The sequence below is a fragment of the Culex quinquefasciatus genome, chromosome 1, assembly GCF_015732765.1.
Source record: "Culex quinquefasciatus strain JHB chromosome 1, VPISU_Cqui_1.0_pri_paternal, whole genome shotgun sequence".
NCBI lineage: Eukaryota > Metazoa > Arthropoda > Insecta > Diptera > Culicidae > Culex > Culex quinquefasciatus.
This window is the reverse complement of record NC_051861.1, coordinates 98,411,497-98,427,861: the sequence shown is the minus strand read 5'-3', so window position 1 is coordinate 98,427,861 and position 16,365 is coordinate 98,411,497. Positions and strand designations below refer to the sequence as shown.

At 34.3% G+C, this 16,365-nt stretch overlaps 1 protein-coding gene across 1 annotated transcript; it reads left to right on the top strand.

The window, feature by feature from the left end:
* Positions 1 to 5,903: 5,903 nt before the first annotated feature.
* On the top strand, positions 5,904 to 6,484 carry LOC6044959. Its single transcript, XM_001862350.2, has 2 exons — positions 5,904 to 5,995; positions 6,055 to 6,484. The coding sequence occupies exons 1-2, from the start codon at positions 5,942 to 5,944 to the stop codon at positions 6,436 to 6,438; spliced, it is 438 nt and encodes a 145-aa protein (XP_001862385.2). The 5' UTR covers positions 5,904 to 5,941; the 3' UTR covers positions 6,439 to 6,484.
* The last annotated feature ends 9,881 nt before the right edge of the window (positions 6,485 to 16,365 follow it).

Sequence of the window (16,365 nt, the reverse complement as noted above, 5' to 3'; positions counted from 1 at the left end):
AATATTTTTTTGATAGGCCACGTGGTCAGCCGCCGACCCCTCCCTCCCCCCATGGCTTTTCGTGGTTTTTTTCGGTCAGATTTTCAACCCCCTAAGGAGGCCACGTGGTTTATGCACGACCCCATAGGCCTGACCATACCAGAAGTTGGCGCGTGATTTTCCCAGACCCGTAGGAGCGTTTGAACAAAAAGTTCCCATAGTAATTCCCATGTAAACTTTAACCCTGATGCGCGCAGCCAGTTTACAACCAAATGAGCTGATATTTGGCATAAAAGTCCCTATGGGCATGCCCTACATGGGGAACCATACTAAAACTTGATCCGAGAACTTTTTGAAAAACGTACCCACCCTAGTATAAATAACACTTAAGTGCTCATAACTCTTGATGGGGTTGTGAGATCTTAATCTTTTGAACGCGTTGGAAAGATCTTTTGAAGGCCTTTCTAAAACTGTATAGCATGGCGGGTTTTCTTACTAAAACCACCCTTTTTACAATCTTCGGAAGTTTAGCTAAAATCGTTTTTTTAGCATAACTTTTGAAGTACTTTTTTAAACTTTATAATATTAACTAGGGTCTTGTGGGACCCCAAGACGGATCGAATGAGACCAAAACGGTCCAAATCGTTTCAGCCAGTCCGGAGATAATCGTGTGCACATTTTTCGGTGCACGAACTCACATCCAGACACGCGCACAGACATTTGTTCAGAATTTGATTCTCGAGTGAAAAAAAAAAAATGAAAATGAATTCAAAAAAACGAAAACTGCTTTAACCCAATTTATTCCAAATGGATAACCTAGCAAAATAGTTGCTATGGAACATCTCACAAAATTCTTCTAAATAAATATTGCAAAGCGTCATTGTGCTCAGAAAAGTATTTATTTTTAGTGTGTGTTTCAAAACTAGCAAATATTGCATACATTTGGAACCAAATCGCTATATTTTTCAATGAAAAATGTCCCATTATAATTACTACAGCTGAATTCATTCCAATTACTATTACCCCACAGTTATGGATAAAGTTTTGCAGTTGTACATGTTTATTGACCACCTTCAAAGTACAGTTTGTAGATTCAGGCATCAGCTGTCCTCTGGTGTTAGAACTCCCTTGTCGACCAGCACAATTCCATGTGAAAACAGTACCATGAATACATGTACAAGAACTAACTACACATCGCTTGCGTTTCCCATATGGTGAGCATTTTTTTGTACTTTTACGGTGAAAACTTTTCCCAAATGCCGTAACCACAGGCAAAAAAGCAGGAAAAACAAGAAGATTCAGGAGGAGGACGTTTCTGGAAGTGAAATTCCACAAACAGAAACTCACAAACACATCTAGTTCGACCAGCACTATCTTGTCTGCAGCCGCAACGTTGTCAACCGCAATCTGGCCAGCTGGAGAAAGAGTTCACAAAAGTCGGGCTTTTCCTTATCTAACAGATTTGTAGGGGAGACTTGCCAAAATGGTCACGCTTAAATTACGACGCAATTTTGTTTGGTCAATTTGATTCTTTTTTAATCGCTTGAAATAACATTTTTAACTCTCAACTAACCCACCCTACCTTCCAGCTCATTCGAGTTTGACCAAAATCGCGGTGGGGGTGAGCAATTCTGACTATCTGCTGCAGTCTGGCAAATATTTACCCCCGTGGAAGTTAAGCTAAGCGACCACCTCGGGTTTGCACTATTTGAGAAAACAGTTTCACCGACGGTTGGTCGCTGCCTCAGCTGTTGTTGAGTTTCGCGCGATGCGACGATGTGTACTTTTTTGTGCAACGAGATGAAATGGGCATCAACTTGAGGTTGTCAATTTTCAAATGAGCAAACTGGGCATTTTGATACCAAGTGTCCTTGCCTGTGGATATTTGAATTTTCCTGAAGTCTTTGTATGGTTAAAAACGTTACTCAATTCACCTTAAGGTGGTTGGTGCTTTCCTCACATTCATGTTGTATTTTAGGTTGTATTTTCAAATAAATTGAGAGGTTGTTTTATTTTTCTATTAATTTTTTTTTTCATTCATTTTTTTCATAATGCTTGTTTTTACCAGAATTCAATTCTTTCAATTCTTTTTTTAACCAAATCTCTTAAATAGATGAGAAAGAAGGGGGGGGGGGGAGCTGTAATTGAATTGAAAAGTGCTGATATGCCAACATTAGGTGCACGATGGAATTGCATGCTGTCTCCCTAGTCTTAGTGAACAATGTCTTATGAGTTGTATACTGACCATGTTCGCATAAATGTCCCATATGAAAAAAAACAGCATGCTGAGAAAAACGCATTTAAAGTTTGTCCCATACATAAGGCTACGTGTTAAGTTTTCGCGAAAAAACTGGATTTCTTCCTGATTTCTAGAACAAAGTACTGGATGGTATAGGCTTTTCTGAAAGAGCACACGATTTTGAACCAAACTGCATCATTAACTCTAAAACGATGAAAATGCATATGGGACATTTATGCGATCATGGGCAGTATATTTCAGTAAAAAGTTCATAATTAATACAGACTTTTTCCAGAAGAGACGCAGACACTGCTTAAACAATGTGGCAACCGGGCGATAGCATGCTTCGCGACTCTCACGCGTAAGCAAAAAGACCCGGCCTTTGAGGTTAGGCAAAAATCACCCTTTTTAGTAGCTTCAAAAAAACTTTTTCATGGCATAACTTTAAAAGTATTTCACTGAACAGCATAATATTTAATAGGGTCTTAGGGGACCCTAAAAGGAACAGAATAAGGCGGATCCGGCATAAATCGGTTCAGCCAGTTCTGATATAATCGTGTGGAAAAAAATCATGTCTACACACATCCTAACTAATAGAATGGTGATTACCGAAAGAGAAAGAGAATTTGATTCTGAGTCGATAGTTATACGTGAAGGAATATCTGAGAGGTGTATTTAAGAAGTTCATTTTTCGAGTGATTTTATAGCCTGGCCTCAGTGAGGTGAGGAAGGCAAAAATGCATTTTTTGATCCCTACATCCTCCCAAATTTTCATCCATGTCAGTAATGTGGTTCTTGATTTACAACTGTTGGACTAATTTACTGTGAGGGAAAAAATCCCTAAAAAAGGTAAACCCCATTCCAAAAATGTTCCTTTGGCATTTTATCTATTTTTTTTCTCCATATCATAATCTAGACCATAATCGAGGTTCTGAAACAAATTTGACCTCATTCGGATTTACCTTTCAAATTTTAGAAAATTTCCATTTTTGCCTTTCTTACTAAAGAAAGGTATAGGGTTTGCTTTTGGCTCCGACTCAAAATCAAGCTTCGTTATCAAATAATTTCTCGAGAAATATTAATTCTAAAAATCTGCAAAAATTCATGGACGATCGATTTTCAACGCCCGATCGATTGATAATGACAGAATTTTGGGGATCAATTTACCGTACAGCACGCGTGACGTCCGTGTGTGGTTAAAAAGTGCTCAATTTTGTGGTAGGGGGTTTCTCAGAGCCCCCATTATGGATTTAAGCTCTCTTGGGCGCATTTGAAAGAGGATGTGCTGAACCTGAACCAGTTCCATACCAAATTTGAATTTATCCATTTTTTAGGAGACTCGGAGTATGTTTTCACCTGATCAGGAGGTTTTCAAATAAAAATTTGGTCGAAAATTGTATGATTGAAATCGTTTATTTATCCGAAAAATTGCATTTTTTGAGCCCTACATCCTCCCAAATTTTCATCCATGTCGGTAATGTAGTTTTTGATTTACAACTGTTGGTCTAATTTACTGTGAGGGAAAAAAACCCAAAAAGGTGAAAGCCATCTTTTCACCAAATTCCAATCTATTTTTTTTCCATATCATAATCTAGATCATAATAGAGGTTCTGAAACAAATTTAACCTCATTCGGATTTACCGTTGCAATTGTCCACGCTCCAACAGTTTTTATTTGTATGGAAATTCTCCACGATAGAGGGGGGAGGGGTGTTTTTGAGATTTCCAAAAATGTGTCCACGTGGTTTGTGGATGGACCCTTTACAACACGGCAAAATCTCGGGTGTGGAAACATTTTCTGCCAGTCATTTTGTAACCGCTTTAACGCTCTAAAGCAAGACGGAATTATTTTGTTTTCTCGTTAATTCGATATTTTGAAAAGTGAAAAAAAAAAACACTCAGAAAATACGAACCATTTATTGCGAGCTAATTCTGTGACTCAAAAATAATTTGTTCTGATTTTGAAAATTGAAAATACTTGTGTGAGAGTATAGCTTACACCCGGCCTTGGCGAATGGGGCAAAAACAGCGCTTTCCAGTTATATGAAAAAGTTAGGTTTATTTTTGAAAATTGATTCATGAGTGGACCATTCTTTATTTTGCTTTTTCTTTGAAAAAAAAAAAAAAATAACTTCCGTTATCTTCCTTTTGTAAGAAAGGTTCTGTCTCACCCCAGGTGGGATTAAATCGGTTTTTTTTTTCCAAAATCTCATGGCCTATTTAATAGTATTCTGGTGATTTTTTTTTAAGCTAAGCAATTTGAAGTGCTCGAATTTGTATTCGGGTAATACTTTAATGTACCTTCAGGCAGGTATTAGACTATGAAAAACAAACCGACAATCTTGCCAACAAACAAACCATTCGACAGTTCCTTGCTTTGTTTTTTTTTCAGCTTCTGTTGGCTTTGTTTGTATGTTTGCCAGTTTGGCAAACTGTCAAAAATAAACAAAAATGAGAGTTTGTATGCCATAGTCTACTATCTCCTTTACGGTCAGTTGTGCAATCAAAAGTTTCACTTGTCTTAGTATTTTTTTTTTGCTTTACTTGTGGAGTAATTTAAAAAAAAACTAGGAACATGAGTTTGAAAACTTTAAAGTTTTTTTATTTATATGGATATTGGTGAGTAAGTTGCAATAGAATTCCAACGATATATGTCTGTTCAATTCTCAAAGTGTTTGGAAATGGAAATTATTTTACAGTACTTGGAAAAGTACATCGCGGGACAATTTTCATAAATTTGGCATTAGTTAATAAGCATTGACATATTTGAAATTGCATTCTTAACTCTCAAACACAAATTGAATACTACAATTTGTTGGACATTCAATGAATAATATTTAAAACCGGCGCTTTCGGCGAATTGCTCTTTTTTTTGCCCACCTCTTGTGGATATATTTTTTACTATAAATATCTAGAGTTTTGAGAATTTGTTGGGCTATTTCCCAAAAAAAAATGTTACAGAAATATCCAGGATGGATGAATTATTCTTGAACTTGATTTATCTATAAATTACAAACAATTTAAAATTTTCAATGTCCTAACGACATAATCAATCTCCGGCTGTTGATTGCTTTTGAAAAGTATCATGGCGAAGTATCCACCACCAGTTTGTCGGTTAAGCTGTCAATAAAATAACCGCTTCGAACAGCTCAACTCTTTGGGCTGTTTTCCATTACTAAAACCACGTCGCTCTAGAGTCAGGTTCCTGCAGCAACAGCCCAAAACAGCACGCCACCAAATTAGCTCCACGCCATTAATCTTCCATCAATCAAATTTCTTCAAAAAGTCAAACTCATCAACATTTTTCCCCCATTTTAAACCAGATATCGTTTGGCTGATTGGGATCGAAGCGTTTTGCTCAACAAAATGAAGAATGACGAATCCTTCCTTCTTTCAACCTCAAGAGGCCAATCTTTGTCCAACCAACCGCTGCTCAACGAAAACGATGACGAGTGGCACCCTCATCTCGATGGATTTTTCCACCTTGAAAACTTGTTGCCATCCTGAGATAAAGTTTGCTCGGCAGCTTAATCACCCTTAAGAGAAAAGCTCTCGACAAATATAAACAACTCTCAACTCGTCTCTGTCCAAGCCCGGGGGGAAAGCTGTGTCTCCCAGATAACAATCCATGACGCGATGATTTCGTCGGTGAAAAACAAGTGGAAAATTTATAAAGTCCCGATAGTGGCCAACCGATGGCCACAATCCGACGGAACGAGTCACGATGAAGAGCACTCTGGGAGCCAACCTTATCTGTGGACTGTTGGCTTTGACGGTGGTTTGTATTGCGACGCCCCCTCTGAAACTTCTCACCTCTAATCAGTGGTCTCCTTTCAGGTCAACGCTTTCGGCACGGAGGATGACCTGCGGCGACCGCGACCTCCGTACGCCGTGGGAGGTTCGACCCACCCCAAACCGACCCCACCGCCACCGATTACGATGCAAGCCAAGGAGGACCGGAACATTGAGTTCCAGTACCGCGATCTGGAGCGGCTGTTCGGAAGGGGTTTCAAGGTGGACACACCGGTCGAGTTTCACAAGGTGATCCTGCGACTGTACGTGGACAGCCTGAACGAGCTGGACAACTGTGCTCAGTTTCTGCGCGATACGCACCTGCTGGTGGAGTTCCGCAAGTGTGCCCATTACACGCAACGTGTCGCGTGGCGGCAGATTCAGGTGCTGAAGGCGGACATTAGGGTGGTGACGGCGGAAGGATTTTGAGGATTTTTATTTTTTTTAAAATAAAGATATTTATTGCAATTTTAAACATGTCTTTATTATTTTTTAAAACACTCGCCAGGAGAGTTCAATTCATCAATTGCTTCCAATGACATTTCACAATTTTAGAGATCTTGGTGGTTGTTGGGCACTATCTGGCCTCGTCTAGGAGGCACTATCTGGCAAGCACTAGGGAGATTTTTTTCACCAACACCCACAAATGAAGTTTGGTACACCCAAACGGCGGTCGCACGATTGAGATGCATGGCGGCATGAAAGTATATCAGAATCTGCATGCAAACTGTCCTCATGCATTTTTTTGTGATATAGGGGTATGACATTTTTGCCCGCTTTTTGGATGTATTTCACAAAAAAAAACAGAACGAGGATTGAACCACCAACTTCTTGGTTTTAGATCCAGCACGCTACCACAGCGCCATGGACGCTTGATGAAAAGTGAGTGAAAGAGCACCAACATATTCATCTCTTTGGAGTGTTGCTCGGGGACGGGCCAGCATTATATGTGTTGGTGAGATCGCTGAAATGTTTACACGCGGGCAAAAATGATCTACAGTCTACAGCAGGCCTGCCCAACGTCCGGCCCTTGAAGCCATTTTTCCGGCCCGCGACGGCTTTTCAAAATAGTTCTATGACTGGCCCTTAAGGCTCTACATGAAATACTCAATAAATAAATTGAATGTCAAAATTTTAAAAATAATCTTGAGATCTAGCTTGCGATCAATCTTTTAGATACATATTATAACAAAACATTTATTTGTTTTTTTTTTTTGCTTTGGACATAAAAAGTGAGCAATTCAAAGTTTTGTTTGTACTTTGCTTTTGTTTTTTTTTTAAATGATTTTATTTCACATTTAAGCATTCTTTGAATTTTATTCTTGCCATCCTTGCAAAAAGATACTTAATTAAAATTTCTTAATGTTTTGGCTGATTTTACTTCTAATTAAATTATTACTCTTGAAGGATTTTGATTAATCTTGATTTTTCAAAAATGGATAAGCAAAAATAATTTATTTTTTCAGAACAATTTTTTAGTGATAAAGTTTTGCTGAAAAAAAAAGTACCAGCTCCGTGGCTTAATGGTTACGGCTTCTGCCTCATAAGCAGAACGTTCAGGGATCAAATCCCGGCCGGTACCTTTGAAATTTGGAATCAGGAATTTGAACTTTGAATATGAACAAAAAAACGAAAATTAATCCGGTGGGATTCGAACTCATACCTCTGGTTTGGTGGTCTGGGACGCTAAGCAGTCGGCCATCAGAAGGGTTACATTCTAGCAGTGAATTGATCCGTAGTGTTGAAAAATGTTATCTTCTCATATTAAATACGCGCTGATCCCTGATTTGCCTGACGGGATTGGAAGTCTAAATATAGATCGAGTTTCCTTCAGATGCTTGCTTCTATGTTTAGGCGGGGCCGAACAATGCCCAGCGACCTCGGAATTGGACCGCAAGGAGCTCTGTCATTCTGAAACGGGTCGTTGGAAGCAGCGCGAGGGCTATCACCACCTAATACCCGGGACTGAGATAAGTTGTATCAGCATTCGGCATATACAAAGTCTGATACAAACTATACTTTCCCATAATATCGCTACCGGGTAGCGGGTATTGGATTGGACCACACACACACACACATAAAGTTTTGCTGAAAAAAAAGCTTTAAAAAGCAAGTTAATCACGTTGAAAATAAAAATCGCTGGAAATATTTTAAAAAAGATTTCTCAAAGTGAGTCAAAACATCAAAGAGCAAAACAAAATTATTGCCATAAACTTCAATAATTATAGGAAATACGAAGAGTTATTGGCGTGTCTTTAAAATCATCAATTGTAAAACATTTCAATTTTGTAAAATATTCGACTAAAGGTGCACTACAACGTAAAAATAGTTGTTATTTGTAAAGAAGATTTGAATCCAAATTTCGTTTCAAGAAATTTTATCTTGTCTCGTTGATTTTTAAACTAAAAAAAACTTGCAATTAAATGTTTTTCTTTTTATGTAATGATATCAGAGTATTTAACTTCAATCGACAAAAACAATTACAATGCAATTTTACGCAAAACAAAATAAAAATAAATCCAATAAACACAACTGTGAAAGTTATATTTGTTTTGGGCACTATGCACATATTGTGATAAAACATGTAAACAATTTCAACTTTGATAGAAACCTAGTACTACGTTTTGTTCAGAAACTCATGCCGAACATTTTGCTACAAAATGCTCATGAAAAGATTATTTCTATAAAAAGTTATATAACAAATACTATGACAAAAATAAAAAAAGGTGCAAAAAAAGTTTGCACACCTTTCAAAAAATTATCACAAATAAAGTTATTTGTTTTCAAATCACCATAAATCCAGTCTACGAACTCCAAATAGGCATCCGTGACTGATTAAAAAAATAATTAGGATTGAATATAAAGTTTACTAACAACTTAGTATAAAAGTTTATATAAATCTAGAAATTCTATATAAAACTTTTCGAAATTTAATTTTGCAAACATTTAATTCAATTAAATGTCAATATATTACCAAAGAATTGCTAAATAAACATTTTGGAGTGGGTATAATTCCGTTTTGGGGGTCTTTGTAACGATAGAATAGATTTTTCGTTGGAATTTCGTACCAACCCGGAATTACGTCGTCGGAAAATCCACCGGCATCCGAACCGGTCCACGATTCACAAGTAAACCTATGTGGCATCGGAAAGGGCATAAAATTTCCGATCTTTTGATACCCATACATCTAAGTGTTTTATAAAACCCACGTTTTTAAATACCTGGGCAAAAAGTAAGTTTGTTCCACGAGAACAAAAATTACGAAATTCCATACATTTTTGGCAGGTTGCTCAAACGATACCATAACCACGTTTTTGCCTAGGTATTTAAAAACGTGGGTTTTATAGAATACCTAGATGTATGGGTATCAAAAGATCGAAAATTTTATGCCCTTTCCGATGCCACACAGGTTGACTTGTGAATTGTGGACCGGTTCAGATGACGGTGGATTTTCCGACAGCGTAATTCCGGGTTGGTACGAAATTCCAACGAAAAATCTATTCTAGCGATACAAAGACCCCCAAAACGGTGTTATACCCACTCCAAAATGTTTATTTATCAATTCTTTGGTAATGTATTGACATTTAATCGAATTAAATGTTTGCAAAATTAAGTTTAGATAAGTTTTATATAGAATTTCCAGAGTTATCTAAACTTTTATACTATGTAGTTATTAAACATTACAATCAAAAAATCAAACCATCCACATTAACGACCCCCGGGTCTTTTGTGGTCTCTATTGCAAGTTTCTGCTCGAACCTAGGAGTCCGAAGGCTTGAATGGGGAGAGCACCCAAACCTCTTTTTACTCCAAGGAACCTTCCACCCCAGTGTTTGAACTGACGACCTTTGGATTGCGAGTCCAACCGCCGCCAGCGATTCCACCGGAGTAGGCTTGGTCTGGTGTGTTGTTTGTACTTATGGCATGAAGACAACTTCTACACCTGGAATGACTTAACGGCCTAACAACCAAGGCCGGGACCGACATTTTACTTCCTCATCCGATGGAAGGTTGCAGCAGATGGGAATCGAACCCAGAATCATCCGCTTACAAAGCGGACAGCGTAACCATTCGGCCACGCACTGCCACATTAAACATTACATTAAATCCAAATTAATTTTTAATCAGTCAAGGATGCCTATTTGGAGTTCGTAAACTGGATTTATGGTTATTTGTCAACAAACAACATTATTTATGTTAATTTTTCAAAAGGTGTACAAACTTTTTTTGCACCTTTATTGATTTTTGTCATAGTATTTGTTATATAACTATTTTATTGAAATCATCTTTTCATGAGCTTTTTATAGAAAAATGTTCGGCATGAGTTTCTGAACAAAACGTAGTACTAGGTTTCTGTCAAACTTTATTTTTTTACATGTTTCATCACAAAATGTGCATAGTGCCCAAGGGGTGTAAATACTTTTTTACATACTGTAAATGAGCAGAAACTTTCAACAGAGCCCACAAAAGACCCGGGGGTCGTTAAAGTGGATTGCTTTGCTTTGCTGTAATAGCTCTAGAGAATTTTAGTCTGAAAATCTACAGTTGAAAAATGGAATGCTTTCATATTTGGTTGAGGTCATCAAGGCGGCCCAAACGACCAAAACTTCAGAGGGATAAGAGCATAATTAAGCAAATGATTCTGTAAACTTCCTCTTTGATTCAACACCATCATTAAGTAGCTGAAATTGACAAATATATTTGATGCATTTTGACATAAAGTATTGACTTTTTTTTCATTTTTCATGAAGACCCTAACACCTCAACTTTCAGTAATAGCTCACCTTATTTGAATTAGCATGGGTTATGGATATTGCAGCAGAATAAATTTTCAGTTTGGAGTTATCAGGTCATATTTTCACCCCTGGAGACCGCAAAGTTCACCATAAAACCCCCATCCATAACCATAAAGAAATCGCACAATTCACACCGATGATGCGCAGCGCAGTGCCAATTTTATATTTCGTGGTTCAGCGAAACCGAATCGTCCTGTCGATGGCACCCACTTGTGAGACTTGCAATGATTGAGCACATGACGTGATAGTTTTTCCTGGGAAATGGAGCAATGGTTCGAGCAATTCCCACCAACCCCCCTTTTGCGAGATACACTTTTGTGTAGTACACTACTTCTGGGATGTGGAGGCTAAAACGTTGTTCAAACTCGACATGAATATGCGGTGGAGAGCAGAGAGTGGGGGTGATGCGAAAATGGAAGCGCAATTTATGATGATCCTATAAATTTATTTTTAATGGACATACACGAGGGGGGTTTCATACTATGAACTGCTTCTCTGCCGAAGCAGTTATGATTGGCATGAATGGGCCAGGAATGCAGTTTTGATGAAGTGGTTGGACATGCCTTACAAGAAGCGTTCGAACGTGGAGGGAATAGTTGGACCCTTGAAATGCTCATTTCGGGAGATATATTACTTTTTACAATTCATAAATTACTGAAATCTTTGTGATAAAATATATACTGCTGATGTTTGCAGAAGTGCCCAAAACGAGAAACTTCGGTGATTTGCATACATGTAGTTGAACTCTTTACGGAATGGACGTCAATTTTGAAAATTTTGTAAATTTTGTAAATATTGTAAATTTTGTAAATATTGTAAATTTTGTAAATTTTGTAAATTTTGTAAATTTTGTAAATTTTGTAAATATTGTAAATTTTGTAAATTTTGTAAATTTTGTAAATTTTGTAAATTTTGTAAATTTTGTAAATTTTGTAAATTTTGTAAATTTTGTAAATTTTGTAAATTTTGTAAATTTTGTTAATTTTGTAAATTTTGTAAATTTTGTAAATTTTGTAAATTTTGTAAATTTTGTAAATTTTGTAAATTTTGTAAATTTTGTAAATTTTGTAAATTTTGTAAATTTTGTAATTTTGTAAATTTTGTAAATTTTGTAAATTTTGTAAATTTTGTAAATTTTGTAAATTTTGTAAATTTTGTAAATTTTGTAAATTTTGTAAATTTTGTAAATTTTGTAAATTTTGTAAATTTTGTAAATTTTGTAAATTTTGTAAATTTTGTAAATTTTGTAAATTTTGTAAATTTTGTAAATTTTGTAAATTTTGTAAATTTTGTAAATTTTGTAAATTTTGTAATTTTGTAAATTTTGTAAATTTTGTAAATTTTGTAAATTTTGTAAATTTTGTAAATTTTGTCAATTTTGTCAATTTTGTCAATTTTGTCAATTTTGTCAATTTTGTCAATTTTGTCATTTTGTTTGTCAATTTTGTCAATTTTGTCAATTTTGTCAATTTTGTCAATTTTGTCAATTTTGTCAATTTTGTCAATTTTGTCAATTTTGTCAATTTTGTCAATTTTGTCAATTTTGTCAATTTTGTCAATTTTGTCAATTTTGTCAATTTTGTCAATTTTGTCAATTTTGTCAATTTTGTCAATTTTGTCAATTTTGTCAATTTTGTAAATTTTGTAAATTTTGTCAATTTTGTCATTTGTGTCAATTTTGTCAATTTTGTCAATTTTGTCAATTTTGTCAATTTTGTCAATTTTGTCAATTTTGTCAATTTTGTCAAGTTGTGTCAATTTTGTCAATTTTGTCAATTTTGTCAAGTTTGTCAATTTTGTCAATTTTGTCAATTTTGTCAATTTTGTCAATTTTGTCAATTTTGTCAATTTTGTCAATTTTGTCAATTTTGTCAATTTTGTCAATTTTGTCAATTTTGTCAATTTTGTCAATTTTGTCAATTTTGTCAATTTTGTCAATTTTGTCAATTTTGTCAATTTTGTCAATTTTGTCAATTTTGTCAATTTTGTAAATTTTGTCAATTTTGTCAATTTTGTCAATTTTGTCAATTTTGTAAATTTTGTAAATTTAGTCAATTTTGTCAATTTTGTCATTTGTGTCAATTTTGTCAATTTTGTCAATTTTGTCAATTTTGTCAATTTTGTCAATTTTAACAATTTTGTCAAGTTGTGTCAATTTTGTCAATTTTGTCAATTTTGTCAAGTTTGTCAATTTTGTCAATTTTGTCAATTTTGTCAATTTTTTTGTCAATTTTGTCAATTTTGTCAATTTTGTCAATTTTGTCAATTTTGTCAATTTTGTCAATTTTGTCAATTTTGTCAATTTTGTCAATTTTGTCAATTTTGTCAATTTTGTAAATTTTGTCAATTTTGTCAATTTTGTCAATTATGTCAATTTTGTCAATTTTGTCAATTTTGTCAATTTTGTCAATTTTGTCAATTTTGTCAATTTTGTCAATTTTGTCAATTTTGTCAATTTTGTCAATTTTGTCAATTTTGTCAATTTTGTCAATTATGTCAATTTTGTCAATTTTGTCAATTTTGTCAATTTTGTCAATTTTGTCAATTTTGTCAATTTTGTCAATTTTGTCAATTTTGTCAATTTTGTCAATTTTGTCAATTTTGTCAATTTTGTCAATTTTGTCAATTTTGTCAATTTTGTCAATTTTGTCAATTTTGAGCATGAGCATGAGCATGAGAGATCACCCATGGTTGCCCCTCCGTTGCTGAACAGAACCGTAATATCCTTTCAGCACTACTGATTATAGGCTTCGACGATCTAGTGGTGTTTCCCTTATCAACAGCATGTATGAATGCGCTGAAAAGATAAAACACCATGATTGCCAAAACAAGATCAGTTGCGAATAGGTAGCAGTCATTGGCCACCAACGGCGCCCGCCATGTCAGTTTGTAGATCTCGATTTTAAGGGACGGGAATGTTAGTTAGCGCAGGTTGCTACTAGGGCAGCTGATTTACTCTGTGCTTACACCCCACAAGCGCCAGGAACCTGAAAATTGGTTAGTAGGATAGGGTGTTTGGTCAGGATTCATCATAGAAGATGATGATGCGACCCAAAATCATAGTGTTTGTTGAAAGGTATTATATTTTATTCTCAAGGCAAACAATCGGTTGCTGCGGATGAGACATTTCCCGTTTAACTGTTGTTAAATTTTAAATGAAATGGTTTAATCTTAGACAGCCGGCTGTGGAAAGATAAAACCAAATAATATTTATTTATAAAATGAGGTGTTAAACACAATGCTGCAATGATAACGTAGTCTGATTTTTAATTATATAATCTTTTAGTTCATGAATTTGCAACGGAATAGACGCGACGAACTCAATCATCAAGTGCCTTCCGATCTTCTTTCTGTTAGCTAGATAAGGTATTGATTTTCGTTGCCTCTCGAGCTACGATGCTATGGAGAGGGCTTAACACACAAACAACCGACGTCGAGCCCTCCGAGCTACGGAGCTATGGGAAGGTCTTTTCAACACAAAAGACTCGCGCACCACACGACGTTCTTAATGAATCAAAATAATTTTGCTGCGCGATAAACCTAACGAACTTAGATCGTTTTTATCGAAAACTATATCACAATTCACGACAAAGATGCGAAACAAAAGGCACACACAAAACAAATCACTTTTCACTCCGAATATTTTTTACGACCACGCGCTCCCTTTGCCAATTATGTACTGATGACGCTGCATTTTCGGAGGGTAATCTTCTCCTCGCAGCGCACAATTCACGACAAAAATGCGAAACAAAAGGCACACACAAAAAAAAAATCACTTTTCACTCCGAATATTTTTTTACGACCACGCGCTCCCTTTGCCAATTATGTACTCAATTTTGTCAATTTTGTCAATTTTGTCAATTTTGTCAATTTTGTAAATTTTGTAAATTTTGTCAATTTTGTCAATTTTGTCATTTGTGTCAATTTTGTCAATTTTGTCAATTTTGTCAATTTTGTCAATTTTGTCAATTTTGTCAAGTTGTGTCAATTTTGTCAATTTTGTCAATTTTGTCAAGTTTGTCAATTTTGTCAATTTTGTCAATTTTTTTGTCAATTTTGTCAATTTTGTCAATTTTGTCAATTTTGTCAATTTTGTCAATTTTGTCAATTTTGTCAATTTTGTCAATTTTGTAAATTTTGTCAATTTTGTCAATTTTGTCAATTTTGTCAATTTTGTCAATTTTGTCAATTTTGTCAATTTTGTCAATTTTGTCAATTTTGTCAATTTTGTCAATTTTGTCAATTTTGTCAATTTTGTCAATTTTGTCAATTTTGTCAATTTTGTCAATTTTGTCAATTTTGTCAATTTTGTCAATTTTGTCAATTTTGTCATTTTTGTCAATTTTGTCAATTTTGTCAAGTTTGTCAATTTTGTCAATTTTGTCAATTTTGTCAATTTTGTCAATTTTGTCAATTTTGTCAATTTTGTCAAGTTGTGTCAATTTTGTCAATTTTGTCAATTTTGTCAATTTTGTCAATTTTGTCAATTTTGTCAATTTTGTCAATTTTGTCAATTTTGTCAATTTTGTCAATTTTGTCAATTTTGTCAATTTTGTCAATTTTGTCAATTTTGTCAATTTTGTCAATTATGTCAATTTTGTCAATTTTGTCAATTTTGTCAATTTTGTCAATTTTGTCAATTTTGTCAATTTTGTCAATTTTGTCAATTTTGTCAATTTTGTCAATTTTGTCAATTTTGTCAATTTTGTCAATTTTGTCAATTTTGTCAATTTTGTCAATTTTGTCAATTTTGTCAATTTTGTCAATTTTGTCAATTTTGTAAATTTTGTAAATTTTGTCAATTTTGTCAATTTTGTCATTTGTGTCAATTTTGTCAATTTTGTCAATTTTGTCAATTTTGTCAATTTTGTCAATTTTGTCAAGTTGTGTCAATTTTGTCAATTTTGTCAATTTTGTCAAGTTTGTCAATTTTGTCAATTTTGTCAATTTTTTTGTCAATTTTGTCAATTTTGTCAATTTTGTCAATTTTGTCAATTTTGTCAATTTTGTCAATTTTGTCAATTTTGTCAATTTTGTCAATTTTGTAAATTTTGTAAATTTTGTCAATTTTGTCAATTTTGTCAATTTTGTCAATTTTGTCAATTTTGTCAATTTTGTCAATTTTGTCAATTTTGTCAATTTTGTCAATTTTGTCAATTTTGTCAATTTTGTCAATTTTGTCAATTTTGTCAATTTTGTCAATTTTGTCAATTTTGTCAATTTTGTCATTTTTGTCAATTTTGTCAATTTTGTCAAGTTTGTCAATTTTGTCAATTTTGTCAATTTTGTCAATTTTGTCAATTTTGTCAATTTTGTCAATTTTGTCAATTTTGTCAATTTTGTCAATTTTGTCAATTTTGTCAATTTTGTCAATTTTGTCAATTTTGTCAATTTTGTCAATTTTGTCAATTTTGTCAATTTTGTCAATTTTGTCAATTTTGTCAATTTTGTCAATTTTGTCAATTTTGTCAATTTTGTCAATTTTGTCAATTTTGTCAATTTTGTCAATTTTGTCAAGTTGTGTCAATTTTGTCAATTTTGTCAATTTTGTCAATTTTGT